Raw genomic sequence first — 16698 nt, 5'->3', positions numbered from 1 at the left:
ATTATTCCAAAGTAGGAAAGCAGTTTTATACTTCAAAGAAGATGTTTGCGATGCCTGATTGTAGTAGAGGTGTGTGAAGGCTGCTTCTTTTAATTTCAATTTTGGTCAATGATAATGAGTATTTCATCTTCTCTATGGACTAGTCACAAATAAACTATATGTATATATTTTTGGTAAGCTGTCTTAACAATTGGCTTAAATTTTTACATTATATCTTACAGTATTTTAGCATATGTGTTTGGATTGTACCTTCAGTTGGTAGTTTTATTCTAATTTGCAAAAAAAGTCTCAATTTCAACAAATAGTTACAAGTTTGTTTTTCTTTAGTTTTATTGATAAATGTGTTTCCGAATTTTCTATATAAGGAAACAAGTGGATTTTAGACATTAAATAATTTGTTTAGGATTTGCTATATACTTAAGCCTGAGTTTTTGTCCTTTGCCTACATTTTATATTCAACAAGTTTTATTTAGACTTATTTTGTTGTGTTAGTAAAAAAAATTCAATTATTTTATGCTTTAAATAATTTACCTTAAACACACTTAGAAATTTGCTTTGGAAGACACAGTTATTAAAATACTTATTGTTTAATCTAAAATATCATAGTACTCAAGATTCTTTTTTCCTCAGGATATGTTTCATTTATATACCATGATAATTTACAAATAGTTAACTCACGTTTCTCAAGTTTTCCCCTGCCTTAAAACCTCTCAAATTATTACCTATATATGTATGTATGTATGAATGTATGTTTGTGTGTGTATACAATATACACATATAGTCATGTATGTATACATGCACACACACATACACACACACATATGTTGGAACCATTTAGTATTGCTTATATACATTTGGTGCTGAAGATTGGGATCAGGGAACCCATTTGATAGTTTAACTATGTAGAAAACTGATTCTCCCTTTCTCATCAGCTGTTAATTGCCTGTATTTATTGATTGAGCTGTAAAGCCTTCGGAGATTTTCCCATCTTTTTGTCATATATGCTTGTGCTGTCATTGTTCTGGTCTTGTTTAGGCAAATGCAAGTTGTTATTTTATGGGTGTTGCTTCCTTATCATTATACAAGATACTCTCTCACCAGCAGACTTCGTGGTCTTCTGCTTCTTATAATTTTGCAACCCTAATTTGTTATGTACCCTGAGCGTCAGGTGCAGATTGCATGTTATAGATGCATCAACTGGGGCTTTGAAACTCATTTCATTGAATTTTGACCAATTGTAACTTTTAGTAATAGTCTCTATCTGCTAGAAAAGAAGCTTGTTTGATGAGACTGGAGAGGCAATCTACCTCCAGATGCAAGAATAGGTATTTCAAATATATTTACAAATTATGCTGATTTAAGAAAGTGACAGTAATAGATTCTTCTTTAAGTTGTATGAATTCATGAGGCAGGAATTAGGAAGTAAGGTTTTTATTGCTAGGCCTACTTTTGAGCAGGTCTTAAGTTCAACTATGTAGTATTTAGTTACCACCCTAATTTTAGTGCCAAAATCACTCTTGAGGACATCTTGCCACACTTTCAATTGTTGTAGATCTTAGTAGTTTTAGATGGGTGGAACTATTGGTTACTTTTCTCTCTTGAAAGATTCCATATCACTTTAGAGTATTATGAGATTTAGTTCTCATACAGTACATGCCAGCTTCAAATGAAGACATTGCTGAAATGATAAAAGTGCTCATGGACAGTATCTTATCACATGTATTATAAATTATTTTTTATAAATAATGGAAAATACATATTAAATTAAAAGTTATATACATTTAGAGCTCTTCTTCAATTAAAATAATAACAAAGTCATTGCAACATATATATTTTCTTTCTTATTTGAACAGATATTTGAACAGAGCATATGGCAATAGGAAACTATTGCATGATTCCTGAGTTCATTCTGACTGGACTCTCAAAGAATCCAGAACTACAGATCCCTCTCTTTCTCCTCTTCCTGGGAATTTATGTGGTCACTGTAGTGGGGAATTTGGGCATGATCACACTGATTGGGCTCAGTTCTCACCTGCACACACCCATGTACTATTTCCTCAGTAGTTTGTCCTTTATTGATCTCTGCCATTCCACCGTTATTACTCCCAAAATGTTGGTGAACTTTTTGACAGAAAAGAACATCATTTCCTACAGTGGATGCATGACTCAGCTCTATTTCTTTTTAATTTTTGCTATTGCAGAATGTCATATGTTAGCTGCAATGGCATATGATCGGTATGTTGCGATCTGTAACCCCTTGCTTTACAATGTAACCATGTCCCATCAGATTTACATTTCCCTGATCTCTGGAGTCTATATTATTGGTGTGGTTTGTGCATCAGCTCATACAGGCTTCATGATCAGAATACAATTTTGTAATTTAGATGTGATCAACCACTATTTCTGTGATCTCCTTCCCCTGCTGGAGCTTGCTCACTCTAGTACTTACATTAATGAATTGTTAATTTTATGCTTTGGTACATTTAACATTGTTGTTCCAACCTTGACTATTCTTACTTCTTACATCTTTATCATTGCCACCATCCTACACATTCGTTCTACCGAAGGCAGATCCAAAGCCTTCAGTACCTGCAGCTCCCACATCTTGGCTGTGGCTATCTTTTTTGGGTCTGCTGCATTCATGTACTTGCAGCCATCATCAGTCAGCTCCATGGACCAAGGGAAAGTTTCCTCTGTGTTTTACACCATTGTTGTGCCCATGCTGAACCCCTTGATCTACAGCCTGAGAAATAAGGATGTCAGTATTGCCCTGAAGAAAATAATAGAAAGAAAATTGTTCATGTAAACTGAAGTAAGGAGATTTATTTATTAGAATATAGTCATCACCTGATACATTTTCTATTATTTACTTTAATTCATTTGTTAATATTTCAATCATTTTTTCAGATAATTTAATTTTATCATATATATATATATATATATATATATATATATATATATATATATATATATATATATATAAAATCATCCAATAATCATCTATTCCTAGTCCTCTAATAATATTATGACATATTGTTAACATAGAGTTAAAAGTAAAAGAAATGATGAGGATGTCATCAACATATTTACCTTATTCTGTCAATCACATCAACTTTTTATCACATTGACTGTACAGTAGGTTAAAAAATTACTTTCTAATTTTGGATGTTAAAGATATATTTCCAAAGTCATGTTAATCCTGTCTATGTGAAAAAAAAATGAAAGAACTATAAGCCTTAGGATTTTTAGTTTGGAAACTTCCTGGAAAGTCCACTTTCTGGCCTATTCTTTTGTGAATCTTCATTAACTTCTTTCTTTAGTATATTAATTTAGATTCCCAATTGTCATCTTATTTCCATCTTAGAGAAAATTGTATGTGTTGATCTTGTGCCTGATCCAGTATCCTTGGTTTTGTTCACTGGTGAATTCATTTATACCACCATGTTTTAGCCAAAGTGATTACAACTAACATATCCAAGCAGCATTTACTGTTCTTATGACTTATTTCTGCACAGGTCCTAAAACTATTCTTAGAAGTTATTAAATTCACAATACTTTTCAATTCCTTTTATGAAATATTTAACAAAAAAGTTTGACATACATACTATCTATATCTAACAATGGTTTGTTATTGTTCCAAGAAACCACATTTATTTTTAAATTAAATTGTATTAAGTGTGTTTTGTAAATCTTATTTATTTTAATATTATTCTGTATGCATGCTTGGAAAATATGTTGAATGCAAATGACACACTGATCTATTTTACATAAGAATTTAAATTTTTCAAAATCTATAGTATTTCTCTTACAAAGCAGTTCAAGTGAGATAAGATGTGAGTAACTGATTTCTGAGTTCATTAAATCCTGTTCATAAAGAAATCCTTGTGTAATGCCTATTTGTCTTGATGTTCAAGCTTGTTGAGTGTTAAAGGTAATTATGTTTGATAATTTATGGTTCAACAATGAAAATCTATGTAATAAAGTTAGAACAAAACTAAGCCCTTTGATTGCTGAAGATTATCCATATCAACAGAAAACATAATTCCACATATGATGACATCAGTATAATTGTGGTTTAAAAACAATTTATATACATAATACATAATATAGGTAAACTTTATTTATATAAATATAATATGTTCAATAAACTGGCTACCCAGGAAAAATGTTTCAATTTGTTTATTTATTTGTTTGTATATTTTTTGTAGGTCTGCTTATATCTTTGATTATTCTCTAACTAGAGTATTATTTATTTTTATGCACAGACCTTTTGATCTACCATATTGAGAATTGTTCAGACCCTTAGAGGAACAGTAGAGTGATAACAAACGTGGCCACAGTTCTATACAGCTGTTTCCTGAGGGACCTAAAATTATGCCATTCATAAAATAGAACATATCATATAGTTGAATTTTAATGTCCACATATATTCTTGATCATTTTTGAACTCTATGAATCTGACGTTATGCAAGTCTACTGCTAGTCTCTTGTGCTTGGATGGAAATAACATATTCATCATATATATGTTGAATAATAACATGTTAAAAGGGAGTCCAGCACATATTAATTATAGGATTTGAAGAACACTTGAAGAAAGCTATCACATATTCAATGAAGTGTCACTTACAAACTTTAAATTCTTTCAAATATTATTTATATGGTATTTTTAGAATTGGTTACAATAGATAACATTTTAGCCTTAAAAAACATTTTTGGTAGTTTGAGAATTTACATTATTGTGGGTTCTAACGGTCAGTTATGAAATAACTCAACTGTTTTTATAGACCCAGTGATGTCCCATCTCCCTCATTTAGTCCATTCAGTTCTCCTGGGATTCTTACATTTTGAGAAAATCATGGCAGTTTTGATTTTTATAAAATCTGTTAATAATATTCATGTAATATGCCAAACACTGAATATATTAATTATTTAATATCATTAAACTTATAAGGAATATGACATATCTCATAAGAAAAGCCATTGTTCATCTAAAACCTAGTTACCCCATTGCATCAGTAATGTCAGATAGAGGCTCTTAAGAAATGCACATATTTCAGAACAGCCCACATCTTCTGGATAAAAATAAGAATTTTATCACTGTTCTTCAATGAGCTACACACTGAAAATTTTATTAGAATCTGAAAGTTAGGCAAGAGAGAAATCCATTAAAAAATAACTTGGCAATTGGGAAATTAACCCTGATAATTGTTTATTTTCTCATGAGCATAGTTTTAGAATAATGGGAGTCCTTAGAGAATCTTTACTTCCTGACATACTCTAGCTGAAGGTCTTAAATTCGGGATAGACCTTCCAGTTGCTCAAGTGACTATAACTGTGGATGTGAATTTGAAATTTCAGAGGCCCAAAATAAGTGAGTCCTGGATCATGACTTGAAATCCATACCATGCTCAGAGGTACTGTTGCCATGGAGAACTAGGCTTTATCTTCTCAATACAAACTGTAGAATAGCTGGTGCGTACTTCTTCCAGGGACAGGATTAGTGACATTTTAACGCAGCAAATAAGACTTGATATTGAGAACTTCAGTAGAAGTAAATTTAGGTAAAAAGGTTTGTTTCACATACTCACATTTGTCAATTAGGACTATAAGGCCTTAAGCAATCACTATCAAATCATTCTAAAGTAAATAAATATTCCCCATTCATACAAATAATTAACCATTTATTTTTTTTGTAAGCAAACAAATTTATTTAAAAAAACAGATAAATGTACAGATTTGGAAAGCATTTTTGCATAAAACTATATGAAGACGCTTTTGTCAGTACTTGAGTTTTTTAAAGGTTTGATAGTATGCATTGAAAACTTACTAGTTGCAATGAGCATAAAGTATATGTAAAACAAAATGTAACATGGAAATAGTCGAAGTTTTCTTGGTCTGTAAAGATTAAACATAATGATTTTTAAATACTGAGAATTGCCACAGTGCTACATTCTTAGCTCTTGAATTATTAATTATTTAAGGTCTAGGTATACCACACCATAAGGGTACCTTTAAAATCCAGTAATGGGCCATGTGTATTAATAAGGAGAAACAAAGTAAGTTCAACTTGTCATTGGTGTAGTTTATGGCTCAAGTAAATGTGTGGTTCAGAAATTGCAGTATTCTGAATACCTTTTAGCATTAATTCATTAAAATATCATGGAAAATGAACCCTGTTAACCACAGTTAAAATAGGATATAAAAGAAAATACATATTAATCAGATAATAAAAAGTGCTTAGTGACACTCTTTCAAGAATAAATGCAATCCAAAATGGAGAAGATGAAATGATAGTCATGTAGTGTATGATCTGCAAATAGCCAAGTGTGATTATCAGAGAAGGAGAGGGTTGTATTTAGGAAGAACTTACCAGGATCAAAATGGCTAGACAGTTAACTTCAGATATATGACTTAGTATAATCCACTAATAAGAATAAACCATGTGTTCCACTTTAAAATAACAAACGTACATAATATTTCTTTATAATTATTGAATCATGTATAACTCATGCTTCCCAACAGCAAACAGCAAAAGCTGTTTAACATGTAAACTGTATACTATCCTTAAATGTTTGCCAAGAATCTGTCAGCTTCTGCATTTTATCTTGCCAGTGTCTCCTTTCCTTCGCAAGAGCATCTGCAGCTACAGCAATAACATTAATTGTAGCAAAATAGCACTATATCATTGTTTGCTCACTTCCTGGAAAGCAGATAAAATGGAGGCATTAGGAAGTGCTTGAGAGAGGCTACAGTTATGGGAAATGCTGGTCACTCACTAAGAGGTGCATAGCTTAAAATATCACATTTCACTTTGACTTCTTGGCTGCTTATCAGTTCAGCCATTTCTGAGCTGAGAAGACGTATCAGATATCTTTTAGGGATCACCGTGTTAAATTGTTAGGATAACCTAAGATAACATAGTATGATTTACCATAATCAAAGATTCATATTATCATGAAGATTCGGTATTTACCTTTGTTTTCTCCTAGTCTGTAAATTCCATTGTATCATTGAAATGAATATGTACCTTTAGCCTTACATATGGACTCAAAGTATATAATAGCCATTTAAAAACAATCTATAGATTAATAAATTTTTCCTTATTTAATTCATTTCTATGATTTATATGCACAAAAATCAGTATAACTGATTTGATGTTTCTTATTTAATATTTAATGAGTCCACATTTCTAAACCTCACTTTCTGCATCTTGTGTATGTGATAAAAACTTATATTAAAGAAATAAATGTCAATCATTACCAAGCATAACTTAGAAATATTTGAAAGTTCAGTGATGATGATCAGTTGCAAGAAACTACAGGTTACACCACTTTAAAATAGATTCACACAGGATCTTATTTTTTTTGAAGTGCCAAGATACATAAATTATTAATAACTGTGGACTCACGTATGGGAGACAAAGTAACTATTACAATTACTGTGCTCTGATTGTGTTTCAGCATCAGAAGATGAAAATGTGGCTGTGGAACATCTATTTTTATTTCTAAGCGTGTTTATGTTTTAATATTCATAGTTTTGATTAGTGCTGTGATTTCCCAGGTGACTATATGAGGAACCCCTGCATAAACTATTGTTTTGTACTCAAATGCATGCAACAATGACTGTATATTACATCTTTTTAACTCTGTTATTTTTCAATAGGGTCACAAAAGGCTATACCACATGCTAGTATAGGATCAATATTGTCTATCATATCTTGAATAAAAAAGTGAAACCCCAGTTTTAATATCAAATTTTCATAATTGAGGCAAGATGAATGGAAGCTAGGTAGGCATACATTTGCTGACCCTATATGCTGATATAGAACTAAACAGGACTCAAAGGAGAAAACTACAGAGTATGAGGGGGAGCTCATCACTATGTAAATACTATGGAGGTAACAGTCAATATTTGTAACATTTTGAGTGTCAACATCTTGATTTTCTATTATTGTTAGTATAAACTTATATTTTTATAAATTATAGAACTGGAACGTAAGTTATTGTCCATTCAGAGCTTAGTCATAATATAAGGAGTTCACTAGCTTTAAACATGTTATTCATGGGAAACGAATGATATTAACTAGTATATAAACTTGAGACACATTATCTTTTCAGAAATGTGTCTTCTAATTCATGACTATAGTTAATCTCTTCACATACTAATATAAAGTAGTTTCTTGTTTTCCTGGAGATTATTTAAGTGTTATATATGGAATGACTGTTATTAAATATATCCCAAGCAATTAGATTCTTAGCTCTTGATGTTTTATACAATGCTATTTTTAAATTCTTACTCTATGTGTAGTTTCAAAAATATTATGATTGAAAAATAACAGTAAAAAACAGCACTGTTATTTGCAATACTAGCTAAAACAAATCTTGAAATCTGCTATTGTTAATAAGAGGCTATTTAACAGACTGTACATTACTATACTGAAAGTCTAACAAAGAGCATGTTTGTTTTTTTCTCCCCATTCTCTCTCCTATCCTGGTCCCTACTTCTGTCTACATCTGACACCTGTTTTATTTTGCCTCTTGAAAAAGATTCAGACATCCTCCTTTGGCTTCTTTGGGGGTATAGATTATAGTGTGGAAGCCCACTGTGAATTTAATTTTTAGGTTGTCTTTGGCCTTACTTACGAAAATAAAAAATCCAATGTCTATCAATGGAAAAAACTCATAGCTTTTTGGATAAAGCTGTCTCACTTATAGGGACTTTGAATTACAACCCCAAATGAAACTGTTTCTTTTACAAATCATATTGGAACCTGGTAAGTATTATTGTTAGACTTCTTTCATCTAATATTTTCTAAAAAGTTGCTTATTAATTTCTTATTTTTAAATGAAATAAGATTTTATTTATATTTATTTATTTATTTTATTTAATTGAACAACTTTATTTTAAAAAACTAAGATAAATGTACAGATTTTAAGCATTTTTGCATAAAAGTATAGGAAAACATTTTTGACAGTACTTGATTTTATTAAAGGTTTGATAGTATGCATTAAAATCTTACTAGTTACAATGAGCATAAAGTACATGTAAAACAAGATGTAACCTGGAAATAGTCAAAGATTTCTTGGTGTGTAAATATTAAGCATAATGGTTTTTCATTTTTTTTGGCCATTGTTTTTCTTGAACTTCATATTGCCTGTGAGTTGTTTCTGGGGTGTTCAGAGCTTTCTGGTATCCAATTATGAATGACTGCATATTATTTCTGTTCTTTTGTTTCTGGGTTATCACACTCAGGATGATATTCTCTAGATACATCCATTTTCTTAAGAATTTCATAAAGTCATTGTTTCTGATGGCTGAGTAAATATAATGTAAAAATATGTGTAAATATACCACAATTTTTGTATCCATTCATCTTCTGAAGGACATCTGGGTTCTTTCCAGCTTCTGGCTATTATAAATAGAGCTGCTATGAACATTCTGGTGCATGTGTCTTTGTTGTATGCTGGAGGTTCTCTGGGGTATATGCCCAGAAGTGGAATAACTGAGTCTTCAGGTAGTACAATGTGCAAGTTTCTGAGGAATCCCGAGACTGATTTCCAGAGTGGTTGTATCAGTTTACAATCCTACCAACAGTGGAGAAGTGTTCCTTTTTCTCCACATCCACGCCAGCATCTGCTGTCATCTGAATTTTTGATCTTAGCCATTCTGACTGGTGTGAGGTGGAATCTCAGGGTTGTTTTGATTTGCATTTCCCTGATCGCTAATGATGTCGAGCACGTCCTTAAATGCTTCTCAGCCGTTCGATATATCTCAATTGAGAACTTTTTGTTTAGCTCTGCACTTCATTTTTCAATAGGGTTGTTTGATTCTCTTGTGTCTAACTTCTTGAGTTCTTTTTATTCCGTGGATATTAGGCCTTTATCTGATGTCGGGTTGGTAAATATCTTTTCCCAATCTGTTGGCTGCTGTTTTCTTTTCTTGACAGTATCCTTAGCCTTATAGAAACTTTGCAATCTCATTAAATTCCATTTCATTATGAAACATGTGTTTTTGTTTTGTGTATGTGAGTTTGCTTGTTTGTGTGTGTGTGTGTGTGTGTGTGTGTGTGTGTGTGTGTGTGTGTGTGTGTGTGTGTGTGCATGTCTGTGTATATATGTGTATGTGGAAAAATGTTCAGAAAAGCCAGAAAATAACGTAGAATATTGTTTCTTATGGAAAAGTTACCTGATTTTTTAAAAATTTATTTCACTTGTGGATGCTGCTCCCCTCAACCTTACAATCTCTGTCCTCTCCTCCCAATCTCATCCATACGAATTTCTTTCACCAATATGTTTACCCTTCCCCTCATGCAAATCATTTACTTGTTGGTTAAAGTAACACCAACGTAATATATATATATACATATGTATATATATATATATATATATATATATATATATATATATATATATATACATATATACATGCATACATATACACATATATACATACATACGCACATACATACATGCACTCTCTCTCACACACACACACATATTATATATAATATGGCTGTTATCAAAGGTAATGTTTCCCCAACTTCTTTCTCCAGAAAATGGTTATTTACACACAGGAGCGCTACTGATTTCTGTGAATAAATTTTGTATCATCATATTTTGTTGACAAATTTTACCAGGAGTAGGAGTCATGTGGTGGGATTTCTTTTGGAGGGGTCTCTTTAATGTGATAAAATCATCTGCAAGTAAAATTAAAATAATCAATTCTAATTTTTTTTATGAATGTTTACTTTGTGGAACAGTTAACATATAATATGTATATATGTATGTATAATGTTACAGAACAAAAATACAATCTGTAATTCTTGCTATTTTCTTCCTGTGAATATGCTTTTGAAACCCTTTGATTGACAGAAGTTGAAACGGTAAGCAGAAAATTTAAAACACTAAGATTTTTGTTCCAGAAATTTTGCCAGTGTTTGCCATTTTATAGGTAGGCCCCGTCCATTTATGATTTAGGCACGGTTGGGATTTGAAAAAAGATTGAATTCATTAATCAAATAGGCTCCTTCAATAACTTGGATGTACTTTCTGATAATGATGTGGTTTAGAGATAGTATTTCAAAGTACTAGGTGCAGAGGTTTGTCATATTTAAATACAAAGTTAAAAATTAAAAAAATTCAACACTACAAAGACAAATTAATATTTTTGAAAATATATCATTAATTTTGAAGCTCAAATGTAGAAGATATGAAAATGAGACAACTTCAATATAGTGAATATGATAGAGCAGGAAGAGATCATATAGACTTTAAGGTTGTATTTGCTTCTACAAGAAGAGCAACTATATCATTCAAAGTCCAAATCTTCTCCTTTCAGATTCTGACCAGCCAGTATGGAAAAAGCCAATCACTCCACAGTGACTGAATTCTTCCTCTCTGGCTTAACAGACCAACCTGAACTGCAGCTACCTCTCTTCTTCCTCTTTCTTGGAATCTATCTGCTCTCAGTGCTGGGGAACCTGGGCATGATCATCCTGATCCTTCTCAGCTCCCACCTGCACACCCCTATGTACTTCTTCCTCTGTAGCCTGTCCTTCATTGACCTCTGCCAATCTACTGCCATTACTCCCAAAATGCTGGTGAACTTTGTGAAGGAGAAGAATGATATTTCCTACCCTGAGTGCATGATTCAACTTTATCTTTTTCTCCTTTTCGTTATTTCAGAATGTTACATGTTATCTGCAATGGCATATGACCGCTATGTTGCCATCTGCAGGCCTTTGCTTTACAGTATCATAATGTCTCAACGTAAGTGCCTTTCTCTTGTTTTAGGAGTTTACATGATGGGCATACTTTGTGCATCAGTTCACCTAGGGTTTATGTTCAGAATTGACTTCTGCAGATTTGATTTGATCAACCATTATTTCTGTGACCTTATTTCTATCATTAAGCTTTCCTGTTCTAATGTTTTCCTAAATGAGTTAATGATTCTAATTATTAGTGTAATTAATACCATTTTTCCAAACCTAATAATTGTCAGTTCTTATGTTTTTATCATTATCAGCATCCTACGCATTAAATCCACAGAGGGCAGATCCAAAGCCTTCAGCACCTGCAGCTCCCACATCTTAGCTGTTGCTGTCTTTTTCGGTTCTGCTGCAGTAATGTATCTTAACCCATCATCTTTCAGTTCTTTGGATGAAGGAAAAGTGTCTTCTGTATTTTACACCATCATAGTTCCCATGCTCAACCCCCTGATCTACAGTCTGAGAAATAAGGATGTGAAAATTGCTCTGAAAAAAATTATAAAAAGAAGATAATTTTACTGATAAGTATAGTGTATATAGTGTATCATTACTTCTCAACTTAGCACCACTACATAATGTGCATTGAATATGTCTTAATTGAGTCATGGTGTAATCTTTCTCTTCAGTTCTTGAGATTCTATGACATTTTTTTTTCTCTCAAGGCTTTCTTAATATTATTTTTCGGCAATATTTTACCTCATATCCTCTTCTTTGGTGTCACTGTCAATTATCCATATTTGCTGGTACCAGTCCATGATAATTTTCTTAATATTTATTTTCTCCAATATAGGCAAGTAGCATGCAATATGTACCAAACATTATTGCTTATTAATCATTCTATGTTTAACACAGTATTTGCTGTCTTGGTTAAAATCCATTGAACCTAAATTTTACAAGGTCTTCAAGAATATGTAAGAAACTATTGGCTTCCTTATGTTAAAAGTGAAAGTTTTGAAACATATTACTCATATTATCTGAAATAAATCATCACACAAATGTGTCATTGTGTATTTTTTATTTTGTTTTTTTTTTTGTTTGGGGATATGCATGTGTATATTTCTATGTTCTTAATGTGTACATATGCTTGGATGATTGTATACATATGCATTGAAAAGTCACAGGACAAGTTCAGGTATTGCTCCTTAGAAGCTTTCTATCTATTGTTATTGTTCTAAATGCAGCACTCCCTCAGCACCAACTACATCCTAGAATACATGATACGAGACAAACCCTGCAACTTTCTTTTTCTAGGATCTTTTACCTGGTGACTTGACAAACACATAGATCTCTGTGTCCACTTCTACAAACTTTTGAATATCTGCAATAAGAACATGGTAAAAATCATTGGGTTTATGATTTTGATAAAAAAAATTAACTTCACCCAAATGGGATTAGAACTAGAACATCTTCTGATACTCTAATTATACATTAACGCTGATTCTGAACACAAAGTACACATGGTTGCTCAAAAACATGATACCCTTATGAGAATTTCAGAGAACACAACAACCTCACTCTCAAGGTGGAACAAATTTCCATACCAAGAAAATAAAAAAAAATCTGACTCTACATGCCAATGTCTCATAGAAAAACCACAACAACACACAAACAAAAGAGAAAAGAAATGTGCTTTATAAATATAAAAATAATGTCAATGACATAAAAGATAACATAAATCAGAAATTATAAATTTGGTCAAACTATTCAAATAGAATATTAATGTTGATTTTAGGCCCAGAAAACATAAATAGTTAAGGAAATATGTAATGGAAAGGATATAAAATGGATTTTATTAATTTTTAAATTTAAAATATGATTTCTAAAGAAAATTTAAATGTAATATAACTGTAAATTACAAAATTAAACAAATAAACAAAACATTTAATATAAAACAACAACAATAAAATCAATCAAGTATAAAGATAGCAGTAAGATGAAGATATTTCAAGACAAATCTAAATTTACACAATATCTGAACACAAACCAGCACTACAACGAATTATAGGTGGAAAAATTGAGGGGAACTACATCCTAGTAAAAAAGAGAAAACTCCTAAGCAATAAAACTAAAAGAAGAAAGAGACACAGACACAACTCAACCTATGAAAGCAATAATATCAGGAAACAGTAAACACTATTACTTGTTATCTATTAACATAAATGGTCTCAACTCAACAGTAAAGAGATATAGGCTATCATATTGGATACATAAACAAAATCCAGCATTTTGCTGCATACAGGAAACTCATCTCAGGGACAAAGACAGAAAGTATCTCAGAGTAAAAGGTTAGGAAAAAAAAAAAAAAAAAAAAAAAAAAAAAAAAAAAACTTCCAAGAGAACAGCCCCAAGAAGAAAGCTGGAGTGGCTATTTTGATATTGAAAAAAGTAAATTTCTAACCAAAAGTTATCAAAAATGATAAAGAAGAAAACATTTTACTCATTAAAAGAGAAATCTGTAAAGAGGAACTCTTAATCCTTAACATATATGATCCAAATACAAAAGCACCCACATTCATAAAAGAAACCCTAATAAAGTTCAAAAAATACATTTCACCCCACACAATAATAGTGGGAGACATTAATATCCTACTCTCACCAAGAGACAGATCTGAAAACAGAAACTGAACAAGGAAACTGTAAAACTAGCAGAGACTATGAACCAACTGGAATTAATAGATATATACAGAACATATCATCCTAAAGTAAAAGAATACACCTTCTTCTCAGCACCCCATGGCACCTTCTTGAAAATTGACCACATAATTGGACACAGAACAAGCCTCAATAGATATAAGAAGATTGAAATACTCCCATGCATCCTCTCAGATCACCATGGTCTACAGCTGGTCTTTAACAACAACAAAGAAAACAAAAAGCTGACATACACATGGAAGCTAAACAATGCTCTGTTAAATGATAACATGGTCAAAGAAAAATTAAAAAAAGAAATTAAGGGTTTTCTAGAATTCAATGAAAACGAAAACACAACATATCCAAACTTATGGGATAAAATGAAAGCAGTACTGAGAAGAAAACTCATAGCCCTGAGCGCATCCAAAAAGAATCTCCAGAGAGCATACATCAACAACTTGACAGCACAGCTAAAAGCTCAAGAACAAAAGGAAGCAGATACACTCAAGGGGAGTAGACATCAAGAAATAATCAAAATTAGGGCAGAAAAAGACCAAAAAGAAACAAAAAGAACTATCAAAAGAATCAAAAAAACCAAGAGCTGGTTCTTTGAGAAAATCAACAAGAATGATAAACCCCTAGGCAGAATAACTAGAGGGCAAAGAGAGAGTATACAAATTAACAGAATCAGAAAGGAAAGTGGAGAAATAACAACTGAAACTGAGGAAATTCAAGAAATCATCAGATCCTACTACAAAAGCCTATACTCCACAAAGTTGGAAAATCTGGAGGAAATGGATGAATTCCTAGAGAGATACAAGATCCTAAAGTTAAACCAGGACCAGGTAAACCATCTAAATAATCCCATAACACTGAAAGAAATAGAAAAATTCATCAAAAGCCTCCCAACCAAAAATAGCCCAGGTCCAGACGGGTTCAGTGCAGAGTTTTGTCAGACAACTTTTGCAGACATAACACCAATACTCTCCAAACTATTCCACAAGATAGACTCAGATGGAATACTATGCCACTCATTTCTTGAGGAAGCAATAACCCTCATTCCTAAACCACACAAAGACCCTATAAGGAAAGAGAACTTCAGACCAATCTCACTTATGAACACTGATGCCGAAATACTCAACAAAATCATTGCAAACCAAATTTAAGAACTCATCAAAACGATCATTCACCATGACCAAGTAGGCTTCATCCCTGGTATGCAGGAATGGTTTAATATAAGAAAATCCATCAATGTAATCCACCATATAAACAAACTCAAAGATCAAAATCACATGGTCATCTCACGAGATGCTGAGAAAGCATTTGACAAAATTCAACACCCCTTCATGTTAAAAGTCCTGGAAATAACAGGAATCCAAGGTCCATGTCTAAACATAAGAAAAGCAATATACAGCACACCAACAGGAACATCAAACTTGATGGTGGAAAACTTGAAACAATCCCACTAAAATCAGGGACTCGACAAGGCTATCTACTCTCCCCCTACCTATTCAACATAGTACTGGAAGTCCTGGCTGGAGATATTAGACAACAAAAGGAGATCAAGGGGATACAAATAATAAAGGAAGAAGTAAAAACATCACTCATTGCAGATGACATGGTAGTGTACATAAGTGACCCCACAAATTATACCAGAGAATGTCTATAGCTGATAAACAAGTTCAGCAATGTGACAGGATACAAAATTTACTCAAACAAATCAGTAGCCTTCCTATATTAGAAGAACAAACATGTGGAGAAAGAAATTAGGGAAAAGATACCCATCACAATAGTCATAAAAACTATGAAATACCTTGGTGTGACTCTAATTAAGCAAGTGAAGGTCCTGTAGGACAAGAAATTCACACCTCTAAAGAAGGAAATCAAGTAAGATCTCAGAAAATGGAAAGATCTCCCATGCTCATGGATTGGAAGGATCAACATTTTTAAAATGGCCATCTTACCAAAAGCAATCTACAGATTCAATGCAAATCCCATCAAAATTCCAACCCAGTTCTTCTTTGAGTTGGAAAGATCAATGTGCCATTTCATCTGGAATAACAAATGACCTAGAATAGCGAAATGCATCCTCAACAACAGGAAAACCTCTGCGGGAATCACTATCCATGACCTCAAGCTATATTACAAGGCAATTGTGCTGAAAACTGCATGGTACTGGTACAGAAATAGGCATGTGGATCAATGGAATAGAATAGAAGATACAGGAAGGAACCCTCACATATTTCGACACCTGATTTTTGACAAAGCAGCTGTAAACATTCAATGGAAAAAGGACAGCC

At 32.4% G+C, this 16698-nt stretch overlaps 1 protein-coding gene across 1 annotated transcript; it reads left to right on the top strand.

Annotated features, from left to right (window-relative positions):
- Positions 1-1870: 1870 nt before the first annotated feature.
- On the top strand, positions 1871-12280 carry LOC308431195 (olfactory receptor 8G1-like; the record flags this gene model as incomplete). Its single annotated transcript, XM_080930559.1, has 2 exons — positions 1871-2802; positions 11353-12280. 2 exons carry the CDS (start codon positions 1871-1873, stop codon positions 12278-12280), a joined length of 1860 nt encoding a protein of 619 aa, XP_080786685.1.
- Positions 12281-16698: the final 4418 nt, after the last annotated feature.

This window comes from Micromys minutus (assembly GCF_963924665.1).
Source record: "Micromys minutus genome assembly, chromosome: 16".
NCBI lineage: Eukaryota > Metazoa > Chordata > Mammalia > Rodentia > Muridae > Micromys > Micromys minutus.
Note: the sequence above shows the minus strand (reverse complement) of the source record. Positions and strands in the feature narration are given on the sequence as shown.